This window comes from Pongo pygmaeus, chromosome 22 (genome assembly GCF_028885625.2).
Source record: "Pongo pygmaeus isolate AG05252 chromosome 22, NHGRI_mPonPyg2-v2.0_pri, whole genome shotgun sequence".
NCBI classification, from domain to species: domain Eukaryota; kingdom Metazoa; phylum Chordata; class Mammalia; order Primates; family Hominidae; genus Pongo; species Pongo pygmaeus.
In genome coordinates this window covers 26,110,780-26,134,064 of record NC_072395.2, presented here as the reverse complement: position 1 = coordinate 26,134,064, position 23,285 = coordinate 26,110,780, and the positions used below count along the sequence as shown (strand labels likewise).

The window sequence follows — 23,285 nt, the reverse complement described above, 5'->3', positions numbered from 1 at the left end:
TGCCATGCTGGTATGCTGCACACATTAACTCGTCATTTAGCATTAGGTGTATCTCCTAATGCTATGCCTCCCTCTTAGCCCCACCCCACAATAGTCCCCAGAGTGTGATGTTCCCCTTCCTGTGTACATGTGTTCTCATCGTTCAATTCCCACCTATGAGGGAGAACATGCAGTGTGGTTTTTTGTCCTTGCGATAGTTTACTGAGAATGATGATTTCCAATTTCATCCATGTCCCTACAAAGGACATGAACTCATCATTTTTTATGGCTGCATAGTATTCCATGGTGTATATGTGCCACATTTTCTTAATCTAGTCTATCATTGTTGGACATTTGGGTTGGTTCCAAGTCTTTGCTATTGTGAATAGTGCCGCAATAAACATACGTGTGCATGTGTCTTTATAACAGCATGATTTATAGTACTTTGGGTATATACCCAGTAATGGGATGGCTGGGTCAAATGGTATTTCTAGTTCTAGATCCCTGAGGAATCGCCGCACTGACTTCCACAATAGTTGAACTAGTTTCCAGTCCCACCAACAGCGTAAAAGTGTTCCTATTTCTCCACATCCTTTCCAGCACCTGTTGTTTCCTGACTTTTTAATGATTGCCATTCTAACTGGTGTGAGATGGTATCTCATTGTGGTTTTGATTTGCATTTCTCTGATGGCCAGTGATGGTGAGCATTTTTTTGTTTTTTGGCTGCATAAATGTCTTCTTTTGAGAAGTGTCTGTTCATATCCTTTGTACACTTTTGATGGGGTTGTTTTTTTCTTGTAAATTTGTTTCAGTTCATTGTAGATTCTGGATATTAGCCCTTTGTCAGATGAGTAGGTTGTGAAAATTTTCTCCCATTTTGTAGGTTGCCTGTTCACTCTGATGGTAGTTTCTTTTGCTGTGCAGAAGCTCTTTAGTTTAATTAGATCCCATTTGTCAATTTTGGTTTTTGATGCCATTGCTTTCGGTGTTTTAGACATGAAGTCCTTGCCCATGCCTATGTCCTGAATAGTAATGCCTAGGTGTTCTTCTATGGTTTTTATGGTTTTAGGTCTAACATGTTAAGTCTTTAATCCATCTTGAATTGATTTTTGTATAAGGTGTAAGGAAGGGATCCAGTTTCAGCTTTCTACACATGGCTAGCCAGTTTTCCCAGCACCATTTATTAAATAGGGAATCCTTTCCCCATTGCTTGTTTTTCTCAGGTTTGTCAAAGATCAGATAGTTGTAGATATGCGGCGTTTTTTCTGAGGACTCTGTTCTGTTGCATTGATCCATATCTCTGTTTTGGTACCAGTACCATGCTGTTTTGGTTACTGAAGCCTCGTAGTATAGTTTGAAGTCAGGTAGCGTGATGCCTCCAGCTTTGTTCTTTTGGCTTAGGGTTGACTTGGCGATGTGGGCTCTTTTTTGATTCCATATGAACTTTAAAGTAGTTTTTTCCAATTCTGTGAAGAAAGTCATTGGTAGCTTGATGGGGATGGCACTGAATCTATAAATTACCTTGGGCAGTATGGCCATTTTCACGATATTGATTCTTCCTACCCATGAGCATGGAATGTTCTTCCATTTGTTTGTATCCTCTTTTATTTCATTGAGCAGTAGTTTGTAGTTCTCCTTGAAAAAGTCCTTCACATCCCTTGTAAGTTGGCTTCCTAGGTATTTTATTCTCTTTGAAGCAATTGTGAATGGGAGTTCACTCATGATTTGGCTCTCTGTTTGTTATTGGTGTATAAGAATGCTTGTGATTTTTGTACATTGATTTTGTATCCTGAGACTTTGCTGAAGTTGCTTATCAGCTTAAGGAGATTTTGAGCTGAGACAATGGGGTTTTCTAGGTATTTCTAGATATACAATCATGTCATCTGCAAACAGGGACAATTTGACTTCCTCTTTTCCTAATTGAATACCCTTGATTTCCTTCTCCTGCCTTATTGCCCTGGCCAGAACTTCCAACACTATGTTGAATAGGAGTGGTGAGAGAGGGCATCCCTGTCTTGTGCCAGTTTTCAAAGGGAATGCTTCCAGTTTTTGCCCATTCAGTATGATATTGGCTGCACGTTTGTCATAGACAGCTCTTATTATTTTGAGATACGTCCCATCAATACCTAATTTATTGAGAGTGTTTAGCATGAAGGTTGTTGAATTTTGTCAAAGGCCTTTTCTGCATCTATTGAGATAATCATGTGGTTTTTGTCTTTGGTTCTCTTTACATGCTGGATTACATTTATTGATTTGGGTATATTGAACCAGCCTTGCATCCCAGGGATGAAGCCCACTTGATCATGGTGGATAAACTTTTTGATGTGCTGCTGGATTCCGTTTGCCAGTATTTTATTGAGGATTTTTGCATCAATGTTCATCAAGGATATTGGTCTAAAATTGTCTTTTTTTGTTGTGTCTCTGCCCGGCTTTGGTATCAGGATGATGCTGGCCTCATAAAATGAGTTAAGGAGGATTCCCTCGTTTTCTATTGATTGCAATAGTCAGAAGGAATGGTACCAGTTCCTCCTTATACCTCTGGTAATAACAACTTCATTATAAGGTCATGCCACAGGAGGTGCAGTGTGAAATAACCTGGCAACTCCACAATAAAGTACCAATTCTACTTCCTAGTGATCAAAAAATTTGTACTAGGAAACTTATAAATAAATTCTACTCCCCTCCAATTTTAACAAAATCTACAGGCTAACCAATAGAAGGAACACCCATGTTCTGCTACTTATCCACTTTGGTGATGGGCAATTTATCCCCTGATATGAATCTCTCCATTCTCATCAGTGAAATGGTTTAACAACTTGTAATAGTCTGTTCTCATGCTGCTAATAAAGACCTACCTGAGACTGGGTAATTTATAAAGAAAAAGAGGTTTAACAGACTCACATTTCCACATGGCTTGGAAGGCCTCACAATCATGGTGGAAGGTGAAAGGCACTTCTATTTTTTTTTTTTTTTGAGATGGAGTCTCGCTCTGTTGCCCAGGCTGGAGTGGAGTGGCAGAATCTCGGCTCACTGCAACCTCTGCCTCCCAGGTTCAAGCGATTCTCCTGCCTCAGGCTCCTGAGTACCTGGGATTACAGCCACCCACCACAGTGCTCAGCTAATTTTTTGTGATTTTAGTAGAGACAGGGTTTCATCATGTTGGCTAGGCTGGTCTCAAATTCTTTTTTTTTTTTTTTTTTTTTTGAGACGGAGTCTCACTCTGTCGCCCAGGCTGGAGTGCAGTGGTGCAATCTTGGCTCACTGCAAGCTCCACCTCCTGGGTTCATGCCATTCTCCTGCCTCAGCCTCCCAAGTGGCTGGGACAACAGGCGCCCACCACCATGCCCAGCTAATGTTTTGTATTTTTTAGTAGAGACGGGGTTTCACTATGTTAGCCAGGATGGTCTTGATCTCCTGACCTCGTGATCTACCTGCCTCGGCCTCCCAAAGTGCTGGAATTACAGGCATGAGCCACAGCACCTGGCCATGAAAGGCACTTTTTACATGGCAGCAGGCAAGAAAGCATGGGAGTGAAGTGAAAGGGGAAACAGCTTATAAAACCATCAATCTCATGAGACTTATTCACTACCAGGAGAACAGTATGGGAAAAACCACCCCCATGATTCAATTAGCTCCCACCGGGTCACTCCCACAACACATGGGAATCATGGAAGCTACAATTCAAGATGAGATTTGGGTGGGGACACATCCAAACCATATCATTTCACCCCTGGCGCTTCCCAAATATCATGTCCTCACATGTCAAAACTAATCATGCCTTCCCAACAGTCCCCCAAAGTCTTAACTCATTTTAGCATTAACTCAAAAGTCCACAGTCCAAAGTCTTATCTGAGACAAGGCAAGTCCCTTCCACCTATGAGCCTGTAAAATCAAAAGCAAGTTAGTTACTTCTTAGATACCATGGGGGTATAGGCATTGGGAAAATACCCCCATTCCAAATGGGAGAAATTGGCCAAAACAAGGGGCTACAGTCCCCATGCAAGTCCAAAATCCAGTGGGGCATTCAAATCTTAAAGATTCAAAATGATATCCTTTGACTGCATGTGTCACATCCAGGTCACACTGATGCAAGAGTTGCCATGGTCTTGGGAAGCTCTGGCCCTGCGGCTTTGCAGGGTACAGCCTCCCTCCCAGCTGCTTTTATGGGTTGGTGTTGAGTGTCTGCAGCTTTTCCAGGCACACAGGGCTTGCTGTTGGGAGATGTACCATTCTAGGCTCTGGAGGATGGTGGCCTTCTTCTCACAGTTCCACTAAGCAGTGCCCCAGTGGGGACTATTTGTGGGTGCTTCAACCCCGTATTTCCCTTCCACACTGCCTTAGCAGAGGTTCTCAATGAGGGCCCTGCCCCGGCAGCAAACCTCTGCCTAGACAACCAGGTGTTTCCATACATCCTCTAAAACCTAGGAGGAGGTTCCCAAACCTCAATTCTTGACTCTAGCCTGGATGACAAAGTGAGACCCTGTCTCAAAAAACAAAAACGTTCAGTGAGTTGGAGGTCCCAGTGAAGCGAGAGCAGTTAAGTGATTATACTCTAAGGACATGAGGTGAGGGTCAGAGAAGCCCATGTCTGCACCAGTGATTGCAGAAGTGAGATAATTCTTGAGGAATGAAAGGGACTAGAATGTAGGTGATGAACTTTGGTGACAAAACGCAAACCATGCATATAACAAAGAAGAATAATGCTCCGAATATATGAGAAAAATTTCACAATAACTCTGAGAAAATACTTTATGTTTTCACTACGAGGAAACACTGAGGTGAGAGTTCTGCTAAATAGCAGATTTGACTATGGTGCAATGCACACATGTAAACAAATATCACACTGTATCCTATAAATATGCACAATTATTACATATCAATTAAAAGCAACCTTAAAAATACACAATACTTTTTTTTTTTTTACTTTAAGTTCTGGGATACATGTGCAGAACATGCAGGTTTGTTATGTAAGTATACATGTGCCATGGTGATTTGCTGAACCTATCAATCTGTCATCTACATTCTAAGCCCTGCATTCACTAGGTATTTGTCCTAATGCTCTCCCTCCCCTTGCACCCCAACCCGCAACAGGCCCCGGTGTGTGATGATCCCCTCCCTGTGTCCGTGTGTTCTCATTGTTCAACTCCCACTTATGAGTGAGGACGTGCAGTGTTTGGTTTTCTCTTCCTGTGTTAGTTTCTTGAGGACGTGAATTCATTCTTTTTTATGGCTGCACAGTATTCCATGGTGTATATATGCCATATGTAATTTATCCAGTCTATCATTGATGGGTATTTGGTTGCTTCCAAGTCTTTGCTATTGTAAATAGTGCTGCAATAAACATATGTGTGCATGTGTCTTTTTAGAAGAATGACTTATAATCCTTTGGGTATATACCCAGTAATGGGATTGCTGAGTCAAATGGTATTTGTGGTTCTAGATCCTTGAGGAATCTCCCCACTGTCTTCCACAATGGTTGAACTAATTTACACTCACACCAACAGTGTAAAAGCGTTCCTGTATCTCTGCAGCCTCATCAGTATCTGTTGTTTCCTGACTTCTTAATGATCGCTATTCTATGGTGTGAGATGGTATCTCACTGTGGTTTTGATTTGCATTTCTCTAACGACCAGTGATGATGAGGTTGTTTTCACATGTTTGTTGGCCATACAAATGTCTTCTTTTGAGAATTGTCTGTTGATATCCTTCACTCACTTTTTGATAGGGCTTTTGTTTTTTTCTTGTAAATTTGTTTAAGTTCCTTGTAGATTCTGGATACTAGGCCTTTGTCAGATAGGGAGATTGCAAAAAATTTTCCCCCATTCTGTAGGCTGCCTGTTCACTCTGATGATAGTTTCTTTTGCTGTACAGAAGCTCATTAGTTTTATTAGATCCCATTTGCCAATTTTGGCTTTTGTTGCAAGTACTTTTGGTGTTTTAGTCATGAAGTCTTTGCCCATGCCTATGCCCTGAATGGTATTGCCTAGGTTTTCCTCTAGGGTCCCTTTTTTTTTTTTTTTTTTTTTTTTTTTGGTTTTGGATCTTACATTTAAGTTTTTAATCCATCTTGAGTTAATTTCTGTATAAGGTGTAAGGAAGTAGTCCAGTTTCTGTTTTCTGCCTATGGCTAGCCAGTTTTCCCACCACCATTTATTAAATAGGGAATTCTTTCCACATTGCTTGTTTTTGTCAGGTTTGTTGAAGATCAGATGGTTATAGATGTGTGGTGTTATTTCTGAGGTCTCTGTTTTGTTCCATTGGTCTATGTATCTGTTTTGGTACCAGTACCATGCTGCTTTGGTTACTGTAGCCTTGTAGTATAGTTTGAAATCAGCTAGTGCAATGCCTTCAGCTTTGTTCTTTTTGCTTAGGACTGTCTTGGCTATATGAGCTCTTTTTTGGTTCCATATGAAATTTAAAGTAGTTTTTTCCAATTCTGTGAAGAAAGTCATTGGCAGCTTAATGGGAATAGCATTGAATTTATAAATTACTTTAGGCAGTATGGCCATTTTCATGATATTGATTCTTCCTATCCATGAGCATGGAATGTTTTTCCATTTGTTTATGTCCTCTTTTATTTACTTTAGCAGTTGTTTGTAGTTCTCCTTGAAGAGGTGCTTCATGTCCCTTGTTAAGTTGTATTCCTAGGTATTCTATTCTCTTTGTACCAATTGCGAATGGGAGTTCACTCATAATTTGGCTCTCTGCTTGTCTATTATTGGGGTATAGGAATGCTTGAGACTTTTGCATATTGATTTTGTGAGACTTTGCTGAAGTTGCTTATCAGCTTAAGGAGTTTTTGGGCTGAGATGATGACGTTTTCTAAATATATAATCATGTCATCTGCAAACAGAGACAATTTGACTTCCTCTCCTCCTATTTGAATACTCTTTATTTCTTTCTCTTGCCTGACTGCCCGGGCCAGAACTTCCAATTCCATGGTGAACAGGGGTGATGAGAGAGGATATCTCAATATCTTCTGTGTGATATTGGCTATGGGTTTGTTTTAAATAGCTCTTGTTATTTTGAGATATGTTTCATCAATACCTAGTTTACTGAGAGTTTTTAACACGAGAGAATGTTGAATTTTATCAAAGGCCTTTTCTGCATCTATTGAGATAATCATGTGGTTTTTGTCATTGGTTCTGTTTATGTGATGGATTACGTTTATTGATTTGCATATATTGAACCATCCTTGCATCCCAGGTATGAGGCCAACTTCATCATGGTGGATAAGCTTTTTGATGTGCTGCTGGATTCATTTCGGCAGTATTTTATTGAGAATTTTTGCATCAGTGTTCATCAGGGATATCGGCCGGAGATTTTCTTTTTTTGTTGTGTCTCTGACAGATTTTGGTATCAGGATGATGCGGCCCCATAAAATGGTTAGGGAGGAGTCCTTCTTTTTCTATTGTTTGGAATAGTTTCACAAGGAATGGTACCAGCTCCTCTTTGTACCTCTGGTAGAATTTGGCTGTAAATCTGACTGGTCCTGGGCTTTTATTCATTTCTAGGATATTAATTACAGCCTCAATTTCAGAACTTGTTATTGGTCTATTCAGGGATTCGCCTTCTCCCTGGTTATGTCTTGGGAGGGTGTATGTGTACAGGAATTTATCCATTTCTTCTAGATTTTCCAGTTTATTTGTAGTGAGGTGTTTATAGTATTCTCTGATGGTGGTTTGTATTTCTGTGGGATCGGTGGTGCTATCCCCTGTATCATTTTTTTCTTGTGTCTATTTGATTAATCTGTCTTTTCTTATTAGTCTAGCTAGCAGTCTATTTTATTAATCTTTTCAACATACCAGTTCCTGGATTCATAGATTTTTTTTTTGAAGGGTTTTTCATGTCTCTATCTCCTTCAGTTCTGCTCTGATCTTAGTTATTTCTTGTCTTCTGCTAGCTTTTGAATTTGTTTGCTCTTGCTTCTCCAGTTCTTTTAATTGTGAGGTTAGGGTGTCAGTATCAGATCTTTCCAGCTTTCTGATTTCCCTCTTAACACTGCTTTAGTTGTGTCCCAGAGATTCTGGTACACTGTCTGTTCTCACTGGTTTCAAATAACTTCTTTATTTCTGTCTTAATTTTGTTATTTATGCAGTAGTCATTCCAGAGCAGGTTGTGGTTTTGAGTGAGTTTCTTAATCCTGAGTTCTAATTTGATTGCACTGTGGTCTGAGAGACTGTGTATGATTTCTGTTCATTTGCTGAAGAGTGTTTTACTTCCAATTATGTGGTCAATTTTAGAATAAGTCTATGCAGCGCTGTGAAAAAGGTATATTCTGTTGATCTGGGGTGGAGAGTTCTGTAGATGTCTATTAGGTCTGCTTAGTTCAGAGCTGAGTTCAAGTCCTGAATATCCTTGTTAATATTCTGTCTCCCTGATCTGCCTAATATTGACAGTGGGGTGTTAAAGCCTCCCACTGTTATTATGTGGGAGTCTAAGTCTCTCTGTAGGTCTCTAAGAACTTCTTTTATGAAGCTGAGTGCTCCTGTATTGGGTGGGTGCATATATATTTAAGATAGTTACCTCTTCTTGTTTCATTCTTCTCTTTACAATTATGTAATGACTTTGTCTTTTTTGATCTTTGTTGGTTTAAAGTCTATTTTAGCAGAGACTAGGATTGCAACTCCTGCTTTTTTTTTTTTTTGCTTTCCATTTGCTTGGTAAATATTCCCTGATCCCTTTCTTTTGAGCCTATGTGTGTCTTTGTACGTGAGATGGTCTCCTGAATGAATACAACACACCGATGGGTCTTGATCCTTTACCCAATTTGCCAGTCTGTATCTTTTAATTGGGGAACTTAGCACATTTACATTTCAGGTTAATATTGTCATGTGTGAATCTGATCCTGACATCATGATGGTAGCTGGTTATTTTGAACATTAGTTGATGTAGTTTCTTCATAGTTTCCTTGGTCTTTATATTTTGGTGTGTTTCTGCAGTGGCTGGTACCAGTTTTTCCTTTCTATATTTAGTGCTTTCTTACAAGAACTTTTAGTCCAGCTTCATGCCTTATTTCAATAAGGTGATATTCAATCACTGATATCCTTTCTTCCTCTTGATGGATTTGGCTATTGGTACTTGTGTATGCTTCATGAAGTTCCTGTGCTGGGTTTTTTTCAGCTCCATCAGGTCATTTATGTTCCTCTATAAACTGGTTATTCTAGATTTCAGTTCCTGTAACCTTTTATCAAGGTTCTTAGGTTCTTAGCTTCCTTGCGTTTGGTTAGTACATGCTCCTTTAGCATGGAGGAGTCTGTTATTTCCCACCTTCTGAAGCCTACTTCTGTCAATTAGTCAATCTCATTCTCTGTCCAGTTTTGTGCCTTTGCTGGAGAGGAATTGCGATCATTTGAGGAGAAGAGGCATTCTGGTTTTGGAATTTTCGGTGTTTTTGTGCTGTTTTATCCTCATCTTCGTGGATTTATCTACCTTTGGTCTTTGAGGCTGATGGCCTTTGGATGAGGTTTCTGTGTGGGGTTTTTTGTTGTTGTTGTTGATTTTGATATTGTTGCTTTCTGTTTCTTAGTTTTTCTTCTAACAGGCCCCTCTTCTGCAGGTCTGCTGCAGTTTGCTGGAGGTCCACTCTAGACCCTGTCCACCTGGGTATCAACGATGGAGGCTGCAGAACAGCAAAGATTGCTGCCTGCTCCTTCCTCTGGATGCTTCATCTCAGAGGAGCACTGGCCTGATGCCAGCCAGAGCTCTCCTGTATGGGGTGTCTGTCGACCCCTGTTGGGAGGTATCTCCCAGTCAGGAGGCCCCAGGGGACCCACTTGAGGAGGCAGTCTGTCCCATAGCAGAGCTGGTGCACTGTGCTGGGAGAATCCCACTTGTCAGGATCAGCTGCTCTCTTCAGAGCTGGCAGGCAGGAAAGTTTAAATCCACTGAAGCTGCGCCCACAGCTGCTCCTTCCCCCAGGTGCTCTGTCCTAGGAAGATGAGTTTTACCTGTAAGCCCCTGACTGGGGCCTTTCCTTCAGAGATGCCCTGTCCAGTGAGAAATAATCTAGAGAAGTAGTCTGGCCACAGCCGCTTTGTCATACTGGGGTGAATTCCGCCCAGTCCAGACCTCCCAGCCTCCTTAGAACTATGTTTATGGTTCCCATTAAGAGTAGGGCATAAAACCACAGGGACACAGGGATCAAGAGGTTACTACGAAAAGTAAAGTTGTGCCCTGAAGCACCCCCTGCAGGTAGGATCCTGTCGAGAGAGCCAGGAGGAGGGGAGGCCACTGGTCAGCATTCTGGGCTATTTTTGGTTCCCTCCCACCTGCCCCTCCTTTTGGCCCAAGTTCTAGTCCCACTTGCTTTGTCACCCACTTGCTTTGTCACCCACTGCCTGTTTATGGCAGCTTCCTCTCTGGTCTTCAGTGTCCTCACTGATCCAATGAATACAGCATTGCTCCTCCAATCACATATATTCATGCAGCAGTATAAATGATACGAAAGTGCTTTGAAAATCATAGTAAGTGAAAGACTGAGGCACTGACTTCTTCCCATTTTCCCAAGTCCTGCTTCAGAACCACTCTCCTAGACCCCAGCCCCTAACTCCATCTTGGCCCTTTGATCAAACTTTGCCTACTGTGGGGCATAACTACACGGTATCCCCAGAAAAGGGACAAATATTACAGCCCCATCTCTTCTCTTTGCTATTACCCATGATCACTCTTACATCTATAAACTTGGACCCTTTCTCTGGTTGGTGGGGCCCTCTCCCTAGACCAAAAGACAGGGGCACATAGGCATCATAATGGGCATTCAGACATGGTATGATGCAAGGGGTGGGCATGTTGTAAATGCTGGGGTAGGTCTGGGCACATCCCAGTTACTCATTTGGACTCACTGGGAGAAGTGATTCACTAGAACTCTCATTGGAAGAAATGACAGGAAAGCTCCCTCCAATATCTCAATTTCCATCCCACCCAGTACCTGGTTCTATGATTCCACACCCTCCTAATCCATCCTGCCCTCCTAATACATCCCACTCTCGTAAGCCATCCCATTCTCATGCCCGCAAATCCCTCCCTCTTCTTCAATCTGCCAAGCCCCTTCCTCCTCTCCAGAAGTACGTGGATTTTTCAGTTTTCTGCCCTAACTGTTATCCCACTGTGGCTCATACCTGCCCTCCCCACTACCCTACCCTAATACTCTACCTGCCCTGTTCTTCTGCTATTCGTTACAAACCATCCATTTGTCAATGCCCTGCACCCAGAACTCTTTCTGGTAACTCCTTTATTGATCACCCTAGCCCTCCTCCTAGCCCTACTGGTCAATGCTTAGGTCCCAGAACTCTTCCCTGTGATTCCCTTATCCATTCCCCTATTCCTCCTCCTAACCCTCCTTGCCAACTCTCTGGTCCCAGAACTCTTTTCTGTGACTCCACTGTCTGTCCCCCTACTCCTCCTCCTAGCCCTGCTTGCAAATGCTGTCGTCCCAGAGCTGTTTCCTGGGACTCCTCTACCTATGCCTCTACCTCTCCTCCTTAGCCCTACTTCTTTCTAGTACCCTTTACTCTAGTCCCCAGGCCCCAGCCCTGCCATCCCCAACCAGACCTAATGGTTCACAAGTCTCATCTTGGAGATGGTTTCCCTGCTCCTCGGGCAGTTCTGGAACAGTTCAGGATGGCCAGGACTGTGGATTCCCAGCAGTCTGACCTGGTGGACAAAGGAAATGCAAGACAATGGCAAACCAGCGTTCAGCCTCAGTAAGTCACAAGAGCCCTTTTCCATGGCCAGGTCCCCTGGTCACCCTACTGTCATCTGTATTTTGCCTTTATTCTCATCCTGTTAATCCTCTTCAGAGAGCAGAGATACCTCTAACAATTTTCTCTCTCTAAACAGTCTTCTCCTTTCCTCCCCTGCCTCATCAGCCAGCCTGCATGAGCCTCTACATTTGTTCCTGGCTTCTTCATGGAACTTGGTCTACAGCCACAAAGCAAACCACAGGGCCAGTGACAGAGAAGGCAGAGGGGAGTGTAGAGTGGGAAGCACCTAACCTGTTCTCAAGGAGGGTAAGTCCTGCCCTGGGTTCAAGTGAGTGCAAGAAAAATGACTCCCTGAGAGCTCACAGGGCACAAGGCCCCCACTACCGGTGGAAACTCAGTTATGGTTTTGTTTATGTTTTTGCTGCCTGGCTTATCCCAGAATTTATTTGTCTTCACCCTAGGATTCTAGAACCATGGTAGGGACATTCTGTCTTTGAGAAATGTCTCCTGCAGTAGCGGGTGGGGCCCTCCACTGTGCTCTTATCACAGCACTAAGGGCTGAGCCTCTTTCATCAGCTGCTTCTACCTCACAATGGGGAGGGGAGCAGAGTCTGCAAAGCAAGAGCACATCCAGATCCCACTCAGGTGCCTGCAGCACATGAACTGATGATGCTTTAAAAAGGCCCTTCTTCCATTCGGTTATCTAGATTCAACATCTAGAATCTCAATCAAAATTCCACTATAGTTTTGAAAACTTGACAATTGACATTTATATGGAAATGCAAAAAGCCAAGGTTAGCCAACACTCTCCTAAAAAGACATTTTTTCCCTACCAGATAATCAGAACTCATCATGAAAATTATAGTAATTAAGATAGCATAGGAGTGGTGAAAGCATAGACAAGTAGACAAATGACACAGAATTAAGACGAGAAAGAGACTCACACACATGTGGACACTTTCTTTAAGACTCCTGCAGCAGACAGAACAGTGGGGACAGGATTGTCTCTTTAAGCAATTGGTGCTGGGTCAGTTGGATACTCATTTGGAAAAAAAAAAAAAAAATCAAGCGAGATTCCCGCTTCACACTACACTCAAAAATCAGTTAGGTAGAACACAGGTCCAACATGAAACAATAAAAGCAATAAATATTCTATAATTGCTCTGCCCATTCATGGTTACTGAATATTTGAGATGTGCCAATAAGCGTAAAACTTGCATTGGAATGTTAAACAGCAGGAAAAACCAATGTTAAATATCTCAGTAATTTTTATATTGAAAGTTTGAAATTACAATAATTTGTATATACTGAGTTAAATAAAACATTATTAAACTTAGCTTTATTGGATTCCCTTTTCTCTCTCAATGCGGATACTAGATAATACTTAGTCTAGTTAATATGTGTCTCACTTCATAATTTTTCTTAGATGGCAGTGATCCAGAAGGTAACACAGAAATATATCTTCAGGACATCAAATTAGGAAAAGATATCATGAATGGTATTTACGAAACAATAACCATAAAGGGAAAGACTAATACATTAGACTGCACTTAAATTTTTGGTCTCAAAAAGACAGCATTAAGAGACTAAAAAGGCAAGCCACAAAGAGAGAAAATATGTTTGTAGCACACACAATTCTCAAAATAATAAACTCCAACAAACTAATAGAGAATAGACACCCAATCAATAGTAAAACACATTCAACACTGTCTCCCAGACACCCAAACGCATCCTGAAGCACCCTGTGTCCCGAATGAATGAATGAACACATGGAGGGGAAGAGCACAGGCTTTAAAGTCAGTGTTTAGGTGCTCGCTAAATCCAGGGGGTGGCTAATTTCTCAAGGCTAGGCATACTTTTGGTTCTTTTAAAGTAAACTGTATTACATGAAGCATCTAGAAGAGTCATTCATAGGAACAAAAGGTAAAATGGTGGCTGCCAGGGGCTGGAGAGACAGGGAAATGGAGAGTTGTTCAATGTGTGTGAAAGAAAACATTCTGGAGACTGGTTTCACACAATGTGAATATACTTAACACTACCGTACTATATACTTAAGAATGCCTAAGAGGGTACATTTTATGTGTAGTTTACAACAAACATTTAAAAACCTCTAAAGTCACTATGTTACTTAGAATGGGAGAGAGCTGTTCTATCTATATTATCACATTGGTGATAGCTGCCACATTGGCCAGGATTTTCTCTGATACAGAAAACCTCCAGTTTTCTGAGATACACACAGAGTTTGGATTCTGGACATCTGCTTTTAAGTGGGGAGAGGTTTCTGATCCCTTACAAAATCTCTTTTAGGGAATGATTGGCCAAGATGAGCTTCAATCATATGTCCACTACCTCCTGGCCTGCCACTTGGCTGTGAGTCCTTTCTGGGCAGTGTCCAGGGGCGGTTCCAGTGACCAGGCAGGTGCTGAGAAGCACAGGCAGGTGAGTTAAGCACTGGAAGGAGGTGGGTGTGAAGTAAGATCCTGAGAGGTGGAGGGGACTAGGCAGGGTGGGTGGCGGCAGGGGAATGGGTGACAACACCAAGATCTACTCCAGCAGGATGAGGGGACACTTGCCAGGAGACAGCGTGGGATGCCATTGCCTAGAGTTGGCAGAAGGACCAGGAGCAGGCAGGCAGCAAGAGGGCACCCAGAGTGCTCCTGATCGGACCAAGCTGCATGGAGGCCACAGTGGGACACCTGAGGGAAAAGGTGACCCCAGATGAGGTTCATCAGAACCAGATATTGTGTGAACTGTCAAACTAGACCAAGAAGCATGGAGGCTACAGAGGGACACCCCAGGGAGGTGACCCTGGATGAGATTCATCAGAACTAGATCTTGTGAGAACTGCCTGACCAGACCAAGCAGTACGGAGGCCACGGTGAGACACGAGGGAGAAGGCGAACCCAGATAAGGTTCATCAGGAACAGATCTTGTGGGAACTGCAGAAGGTGACCACAGATGAGGCTCATCAGGAACAGATCTTGTGGGAACCGGAGAGGACAACCCCAGATGAGGTCCATCAGAACCAGATCTTGAGGGGACTGCACTTCAAAGTGCTACAGACCCACAAACAGTACATGCAGTATCACATGAATGCCCTCTGCAAGGGTGAGAGGCCTGGCAGGATGGAGGAAATACCAGAGATGGGGGATGCGCCCTGAAAAAAAGGAGAGCCCTGGGGACTGTGGAAAGTGGGGTGTGGGGCTCATTAAAGGAGAAGATACCTTCCCACACCCTACCTCCTTTTATAGACTTTAGGAGCAATGTCTTTGGAGGGGGCCTCACCTACATCACATCAGATGCATTAAATATATTAAAAAGCATTCAAATCTCATGAAACATTTTCACTGTAGAAATGAGAGTTTGAGTAGCATTTTCTAATTTTGCTTTTGAAATATAACTGTATTTTGCAGGATTGTTATGTTATGGTTTTGTTGGTATTTTGGTTTCTAACAAGCTAAAGGTTTCTACTCAGGCTTCTGATCTCATACACCTTTGGAAAACTCAGGGTTGTAGAAGCCTCTGGGCCCATGGTGTTCCCCTGATGAGGCAGCCCTGCCCTCCTTTCTCATCACTGCACACGCTCCATGGGTGGTCACATCCGGGCCTGTTACATCAGCTCCTTAAATGAAGCTTCAGAACCACGCACAAAACCACCTCCCATATCCCTTCCCTGGACAACCCACAGGCACCTCACACTCACTAGGTGGAAAACCAGGTTACCCTGTACCTTCTTCTGCACTCTCTGCTACTCTAGAAGGTCTCGTGTCTCAGCACAAGGCACCACAGTCATCCTCTTGTGGGCAGCGAGCAACCCAGGCGCCGAGGCAAGAGATCGAGGGCACGAGCTGTTCCAGTATAATAAAGAAAATAAATAAAATAAGAATAGTTATACTAGATGTAGATCATAGATATGATTACATATGAATATCATTAATGATTAGTTTGTAGCAAGTACTCTTTATTCCAATATTATAATAATCTTCACTCTTCAATCATAACCTAGGAAAAACCAGGCCATACAGAGATAGGAGCTGAAGGCACATGGTGAGAACTGACCAGAAGACAAGAGTGTGAGCCTTCTTTTATGCCCAGACGGGGCCATCAGAGGGCTCCTTGGTCTACCAGTAACGTCAGCGCCTGGGAAGCTGCCTGTTACCTAGCAGACTGTGGTCTAGCAGTAGCATCAGTGCCAAGGAAAAGTACCTGCTACTTAGCAGACCGGGAAAGGGAGTCTCCCTTTCCCCGGAGGAGTTAGAAAAGACTCTGCTCCACCACATCCTGTGGAGGGCCTGACATCAGTCAGGCCCGCCTGCAGTTATCCAGAGGCCTAACCATCTCCCTGTGATGCTGTGCTTCAGCGGTCACCCTCCTGTTTCACTTTCATGTTCCACTCTGTACACCTGGCTCTGCCCTCTAGATAGCAGTAGCAAAATTAGTGAAAGTATTAAAGTCTTTGATCTTTCTGAGAAGAGCATAGAAGAAATAATGACCTAAGCTGTCCTCTCCGCCTCGGCTACCTAACAGGGAAGGGCCCCCTGTGCGGTGGACATGTGACTCAAGTGATCTTATCAGTCATTGGGGATGACTCACACTCTTTACCCTGCCCCTTTTGCTGTGTATCCAATAAATAACAGCACAGCCAGGCATTCGGGGCACTACCAGTCTCCACATCTTGGTGGTAGTGGTCGCGGGCCCAGCTGTCTTTTCTTCTATCTGTCTTCTGTCTTTATTTCTATGATTTCTAGTCTCCACACATGGGGAGAAAGACCCACAGACCCTGTAGGGCTGTTCCCTACATCCTCTCTCCCACATTAGAAGCCCAGGAGTCATCCCCAAGGTTTCTCCCTCACTCCACACATGCAGGAAGGCACAAGTCCTGTTGACTCTTTCACATTTCTCTCACCTGTTCCTCCCTCAGTGTAAGACTTCACTATGCACATGGAAGCAGCTACGCCTCCACCCACATGGTTTCACATCATTTCACCCTAACCTGCCTCTCTCCCCATCCTCACTCCCAAAGCCTCAGCAAGGCCCTGCTCTCTCCTCCCTGGATTAGTCTGATGGGCTTTTCAACTATTCTCTTTCTCTCCCGCCCATCCCCTCCACCCCTGCTAGTTAGGGCTATGTTAGCAGGTCAACTAGATCACATCAATCCCCATGTAAGGTCTTTCCATGGCCCTCACAGCTCCTGAGTTTAAATCAATCAGCACACATGGCACCTTTAGGTCTGGCTCTGGTTTTTGCCTGGATTCACCCCATACTCCCCTCCACCTTTCCACTCACATCTCTATTTATTTATCTAAATTATTTTTGAGATAAGGTGTCACTCTGTCACTAAGGCTGGATTGCAGTGGTGTGATCACAGCTCACTGCAGCCTTGAACTCCTGCCCACCTAAGCCTCTGGAGTAGCTGGCACTATAGGCACACACCACCAAAACTGGCTATTTTTTTTCCCAACTCCATCTCCAACTCCTGGCCTCTAGCAGTCCTTCCACCTCAACTTCAGCCTCCCAAAGTGGTGGGATTACAGGTGTGAGCCACTGCACTCAGCCATATATATATATATATATTCCTTGCTTCTTGCTTTTGAGCTTTTGTTTAGTTAGTGTATAAAGTCTAGACTGGGCATATAGTTCTGAATTTAAATGCATGCTCTATGACACTGGCTGTTCACTTCTTTTCTGAACTGCCGTTTTTCCACCTGAAAAATGGAAATAACAACTTACCACTCCATGAGTCTTTTAAGGATTGAAGATTTGCTTAAAGCATGTAGCTCAGAGGAGGTATACAATAAGTAATGTCTATCATCGCCCTGTTAGTCATTACCCAATGATTATGAGCGTTCACTTGTTCTTCTCACCAGATAAGTTAATTTCATCAATGTATTTCCTTACTGCCTACTCCCCATGCCTCTGTTTATTGGTGTCATCTCACATCACACAGCAGCTCAGTGATTGTGCTGGCCAATCTCAAGTGTGTATTCACATCTGTGTCCTTATCACTCCCTGGCACTAGCTCTACAGCTATCTCTGCAGCCTATAACTAATCCAGAAAAAGACCAGCGGGAGTGCCTCTGGATCTACCAGGTACACTCTGACATCTACTTGAATTCTACCCTTTAGAATTTTTCACATGATTCTTACCTGGTATAGTCCAACAGGCATTTTCTCCAAATAGTCCTTCTTCTTGTCTTTAAAATCAGCTTGGTTAGAACAGACATCCAGGCATTATTAGGCCCATGGGACCAAGGAGATGACTGACACAAAATTGCTGGTGAAGATGGAGCTGACTAGACAGGGTTAGAAAACTTTGTCTAGCAGAAAGTGGCTATTGTTTTAGTAGTTTTAAAACTTGCCAAACTCACATGAACAGGGCATTAGACTTAAATTGTTTGATCATGATACAATGTGTATGTGCATCAAAACATCAAACTGTACCTCATCAAGTATATAGAATTATAATGTTTTCATTAAATAATTAAAAAGTATCTTTCAATTAGTTTGGAGAACTGAGTGACACTATAAAAAATTAAAAATTTGCAGGACAAATTTTAACTTAACTGGCACATGGGATTTAAAACTGAGTACCGTAACTTAGAAAGCAGGAAAACAAATTCTTCCTACATGTTACTGTGAGGTATCTTTTCCAGCCATTACGACCTCAAGAGCGGTGAAATAAACTCATTTTAGAGCCACACATTCAAAGTCTTATAGTAATTATTGAACAAAGTTTTCAAACTTAATAAACCAGACTTAAACACAGTTTTACATGAAAAAGTAAATTATATACTTTCCTGATTCAATATATTAAAAGGCAAATTCACTGACAACAGAGTCTTTAAAAAGCAACAACATTCTGAGAGTGTTGACACAGTGCTATGTTTTGGACACGAAGTGTAATTCAATAAATGATGTCAACATGTTCAAAAGAACCTCAAGTGTAAATTTTTTTTAAAATCTCAATTCTAGAAGGAACTAACTTATGTGCATGTTTCTAAATACAAAGTAAGTTACTGCCAAGGAAATAATGACCAGGAAGCAATAATAAAGAAAAGGGATTTGTTTATTTTAATTTTAGACTTATTTTAGGAATTTCTATCTAGCTTAGCTAATTATCTTCAAATCCCAAATACTATATTCTCAAATATCACACTAACACCAACTAAATCACAGAGCAAGTTTATGGTATGAAATAAAATAAATCTTCACTAATCCAAAGAGAAGACAGCTGGGAACTGCATCAAGTAAACTTGCTCCCAATTTATTACTAAATAAGATGGCTACAAAGATAAGGAAGTTACATACCTCCCTCACCATTTTCCCTTAGGGAATTTCCTTGTGGGCAAAGGATGAACAGAACACAATGCCATCTCTCTGCTCACCTGAGACAAATGCACATCTGTTTCTTCTGCTCTATCACTTCACTAAGCCAGACTAAGGCATAAGTGAAGATTCTTTTACCCTCCTCTCACATGTAAATTGTGTATTCAGAAAAAGGCTAATCAGAGACTCAAGAGAATGCAACCATTTGTCTTAATCTGCTTATGACCTCGAAGCCCCCTCCCATGCTTCCAGTTTGCCCACCTTTCTGGACAAAACCAATGTACATCTGAAACATATTGATTGATGTCTCACAATTCCCAACAATGTATAAAAGCAAACTGTACCCCAACCATCTTGGGAACATGTCCTCAGGAACGCCATAGGCTGTGTCACGTTCATAACCTTGGCAAAATAAACTTTCCAAACATTGAGACCTGTCTCAGATATTTTGTATTCACAATTGAAAAGAAAGAGAAGTCCTCAGCTTCCTGCTGTACAAAGCTGACTCGAGTCTTCTTTGGTGATCCCCGGCATTCTCATCAGACCCCGCTGGTGGAAGAGTATGCAGGCATTATATCACTGACATACACAGGTGTAGGTGTTTGCTTTACAGCACAGCCTTAAGAAGTCTAATGAAAAGGTTTTCTCATCTTGACAATCTAAAACAAAGGGTCCACTAATCCAGCAAGTAACTACTCTGTAAATGTGTTAAATGCCAAGTGTAAGTAAAATGAGGGTCTTTTTAGGCTACCGCTTAGAGTGGAAGTTAGGGGACCTCAGTTCTGGCAATAAAATCAATCCCCCTCATTTGGAGGTTGATATTAGGGTGAATTCTGGCAATGATACTTTATTTAACCCTTAAAAATTAGCATTGAATACATGACTACAGTGGCATAATATAGAACTCTAATATAGTGAATCTAATACAGGTAGAAATTTCTAAATGCCCCTAGAATAACTCAAAATTATTTGCTAAGAAATGCTAAGATCTCTGCAAAATGGCTTTCAAATAGCTAACTGTGGTTGGGTTTTTGATGTACTTTCCCTGATACATTTTTTTTTTGTCCTGGAAGTGGGGGGATTGGAGATAAAGACTGCTTTGCCACACTAATGAATATGGTGTTAAAAGTACAGGTGCTAAAAATATGTTCTCTAATTAATCATGCTCCTATATAAGTGAAAAGGACATTTGAAAATTTTAGTGGACAACCACTTCTGAAACTATTTTTAAGGTTAGATTTCTTTATTTATTAGTGTCTCTTTGATATTCATTTCATCCCCTTCCAGTATACCTCCCCTCCCCCACCTACTCATGGTTCTATAGCTACAGCAGCAGTACTAGAAAAAGTCTATTCTATTTTTAATTTAAAGAATCCTACTTCCAATTTTGTAGAAAACTAAATTAAAAACCAAAATTAATGGAAACTATCCATTTGTATATCCTTACCTTGATCATAAATTTTTGGTCTATATTCTTCACCGAAGCATTCACACTCCAGCATCTCGTTATTTAGGTCAAATTCTTCTGTCACTGTGTCATTTACTTTCTACCACTTTCCTTTTCCACAACCCCTAGAACTCACAGATCACACAAACACATTAAGGTTAAAAACAAACACCCTCGTCCCCAGCATTTATCTCTATGCAATGTCTATAAATAAAGCAGGTGACCACAATCTTAAACATCTAAGAAAAATGTGGCAATAATTATTTCAATTTCTAAAATAACTTTTCAAATTGGAGGGGTAAAACCAGTTACACCAAGCTTTAAAACTTCAGAATGAAATGAGGTCAAAGAACAAAGCCAACATGTCCTGCACCATGAAGGTGAGTGTGGATGACAAGGGAGGCAGAGAGAGCAGGGGAGAGGCTGGTGGCCAGTGAGCAAGCACCACCTCCAGAGACCCTCCCAACCTGTCCTTCATAAAGGAATAGCAGGGGCCTGTGTGTGCTGCCCATTGTATATGATGACACTAAGTGCACAGTCTTCTGTGAGGGCACTTTTTTTTTTGTGGGGACCCTCCACCTTCCTGGATCTGTACTTCAAATCCCATCTTCACCAATTCCCAAAGAAAAATTCTGCCAAGCCATTCTAGAAACTGTAAGCCTCCATGTTCAGCAACCAGGGAAAATATGTTAATGGAAAAAGACCATATTAATGTGGATTAGTAACACAGCAGGACTCAATTAAGTTAGACAGAATTCAGATGATGTAATTTCCTAGTTTAAGCCCAGAGTAACTGCCTCTTCAATTTAATTACAAAATCTAAGAAAGGGCAATTCTGGGAAAGCCTAAGTAGCCCCTGATTTGAGCATTAGGCATTTTCCTTCACAGCAATGACAAGACTGCTCTCTAGAAATGAGTGCTCCTGTGTAGAGATCTGCCTGTTCCAGGAGCAGCAGCTGCTTCAAAACAAGGGGCTCCTCATAACACTGGGGACACAGCCTTTCACATGGTAAATGAAGCATGAAAACTGAAAAAATTATTGAGTGAGGAAAAGTGTTTTTAGAAATTTCAGAAGGAGAAAAGTTACCTTTATTTGTTCATCATATTTAGTGGAGCAGCCAAATCCAAAGCTCATTAGGTCAATTACTAAGATAGTAGGTCAAAACTTAATACAGGTCATTTCCACCAAACAGAATTCACAGACACAAGCAAATACAAAGAAATGATAAATCTGACTATGAAAAAAAAATCCAGCTTGCTACAAAGTAGTTATCCAATTTTTATTCTGTTTTTTTCCCTATAATTTAAAATTGACCCATCTGATAGAAACTTGGGGTTAGTGACTGGAGTCTAGTGAATCAGCTGGGCTAAGCAACAGTAAAGGTGTGGGAACGAATAGTGGGGAAATCTGATCTCTAGTCCTGGCTCACTACTCATCACAGTGTTTCCCAAAAAAAGAATAAAATATTTAGGAATTAATTTGACCAAGGAGGTGAAAGACTTGTATAATGAAAACTATAAAGAAGACATGAGTAAATGGAGGCATAACCCACGTTCACGGATTGGAAGACAATATTGTTACGATGTCAATACTACCCAAAGCAATCTACAGATTTACACAATTCCCATCAAAATCACAATGATTTTTTGCAGAAATAGAAATATCTATTCTAAAATTCTTAAGGAATCTCGAGGAACCCCAAATAACCACAACAATCTTGCAAAAAAAAAAAACAAAGCTGGAAGATTCACACTTCCTGATTTCAAAACTTACTACAGAGTTATAATAATCAAAACAGTGTGATGCTGGCATAAAGACAGACATACAGATCAATGAAATAGAACAGAAAGCCCAGAAATGTATACTTACATATATGGTCAAATGACTTTCAACAAGAATGCCAAGACCATATAAATAGGGAAAAAGTCATTTTTTCAACATATGGCATTGGGAAAACTAAATATCAACATGAATAAAATTGGATCTTTACCTAATACCACATACAAAGTTAAAATGGATCAAAGACTTAAATGTCAAAGCTATAAGTATGAAACTCTTAGAAGAAAAGATAAGGCAAAAACTTTACAACATTGCATTTGGCAATGATTTCTTGAATATGACACCAAAAACACAGGCAACAAAATTTTAAAAATAGACAAACTGGACTTCATGAAAATTACAAATTTTGTGCATCTAAATACATTATCAACAAAGTAAAAATGCCACCCACAGAATGGGAGAAAATATTTGGAAATAAAGTGATTAATATCCAGAATATATAAAGAACTTCTAAAACTCAACAACAAACAACAATTTAATTCAAAAATAAGCAAAAGTCTTAAAGGAACATTTCTTCAGAGAAGACAGAAAATGGCCAATAAGCACCAGAAGATACTCATTATCACTAGTCATTAGGGAAATGCGAATCAAAACTGCATTGAGATACCACTCCACACCCATTAGGACGACATCTATAAAATAAAATAAAAATAGAAAATAGCAAGTGCTGGCAAGGATGTGGAGAAATTGGAACCCTTCTGCATGGTTAGTGGGAATGTCAAATGGTACAGCTACTGTAGAAAACAGTATGTTGTTTCCTGAACGAATTAAAAATAGAATTACCATGTGATCCAGCAATTGCACTTCTCAGTATATACTCAAAAGAATTGAAAACAGGGTCCTCAAGAGATTATTTGTACACCCTCATTTATAGCTGTATTACTCCCAATATCTAAAATGTAGAAGCAATCCAAGCGTCCATTGACAGATGAATGGATAAGCAAAATGTGGTCTACACAGACAATGGATTGTCCGTCCTAAAAAGAAA

At 41.4% G+C, this 23,285-nt stretch overlaps 1 protein-coding gene and 1 pseudogene across 9 annotated transcripts; one reads left to right on the top strand and one right to left on the bottom strand.

Annotated features, from left to right (window-relative positions):
- The first annotated feature begins 3,189 nt into the window (after positions 1-3,189).
- Positions 3,190-15,098, top strand: LOC129022364 (uncharacterized). Of its 9 annotated transcripts, none has more exons than XM_054468469.1 (5): positions 10,783-10,969; positions 11,498-11,684; positions 11,821-11,990; positions 13,992-14,123; positions 14,238-15,017. In XM_054468469.1, exons 2-5 carry the CDS (start codon positions 11,561-11,563, stop codon positions 14,343-14,345), a joined length of 534 nt encoding a protein of 177 aa, XP_054324444.1. In that variant the 5' UTR covers positions 10,783-10,969; positions 11,498-11,560; the 3' UTR covers positions 14,346-15,017. The 9 variants fall into 9 exon arrangements, 5 of the variants coding, with proteins under 5 accessions (XP_054324443.1, XP_054324445.1, XP_054324444.1 ...); XM_054468471.1 differs by having other exon boundaries at positions 10,806-10,969; positions 14,241-15,017; XR_008496383.1 differs by having other exon boundaries at positions 3,190-11,684; positions 11,850-11,990; positions 14,238-15,097.
- A 3,356-nt stretch (positions 15,099-18,454) lies between these two features.
- Positions 18,455-23,285, bottom strand: part of LOC129022360 (general transcription factor II-I-like) — a 35,862-nt pseudogene continuing 31,031 nt past the window's right edge.

What these genes read in the sequence shown, in the direction of transcription:
- LOC129022364 (XM_054468468.1), top strand. Translation starts at nt 11,561, where the DNA reads ATGGTTTCCCTGCTCCTCGGGCAGTTCTGGAACAGTTCAGGATGGCCA. An exon ending in CAAACCAGCGTTCAGCCTCA is followed by an intron (nt 11,685 to 11,820) that starts GTAAGTCACAAG and finishes CTCTCTAAACAG; the next exon opens with TCTTCTCCTTTCCTCCCCTG. An exon ending in CTAACCTGTTCTCAAGGAGG is followed by an intron (nt 11,991 to 13,991) that starts GTAAGTCCTGCC and finishes AATCTCTTTTAG; the next exon opens with GGAATGATTGGCCAAGATGA.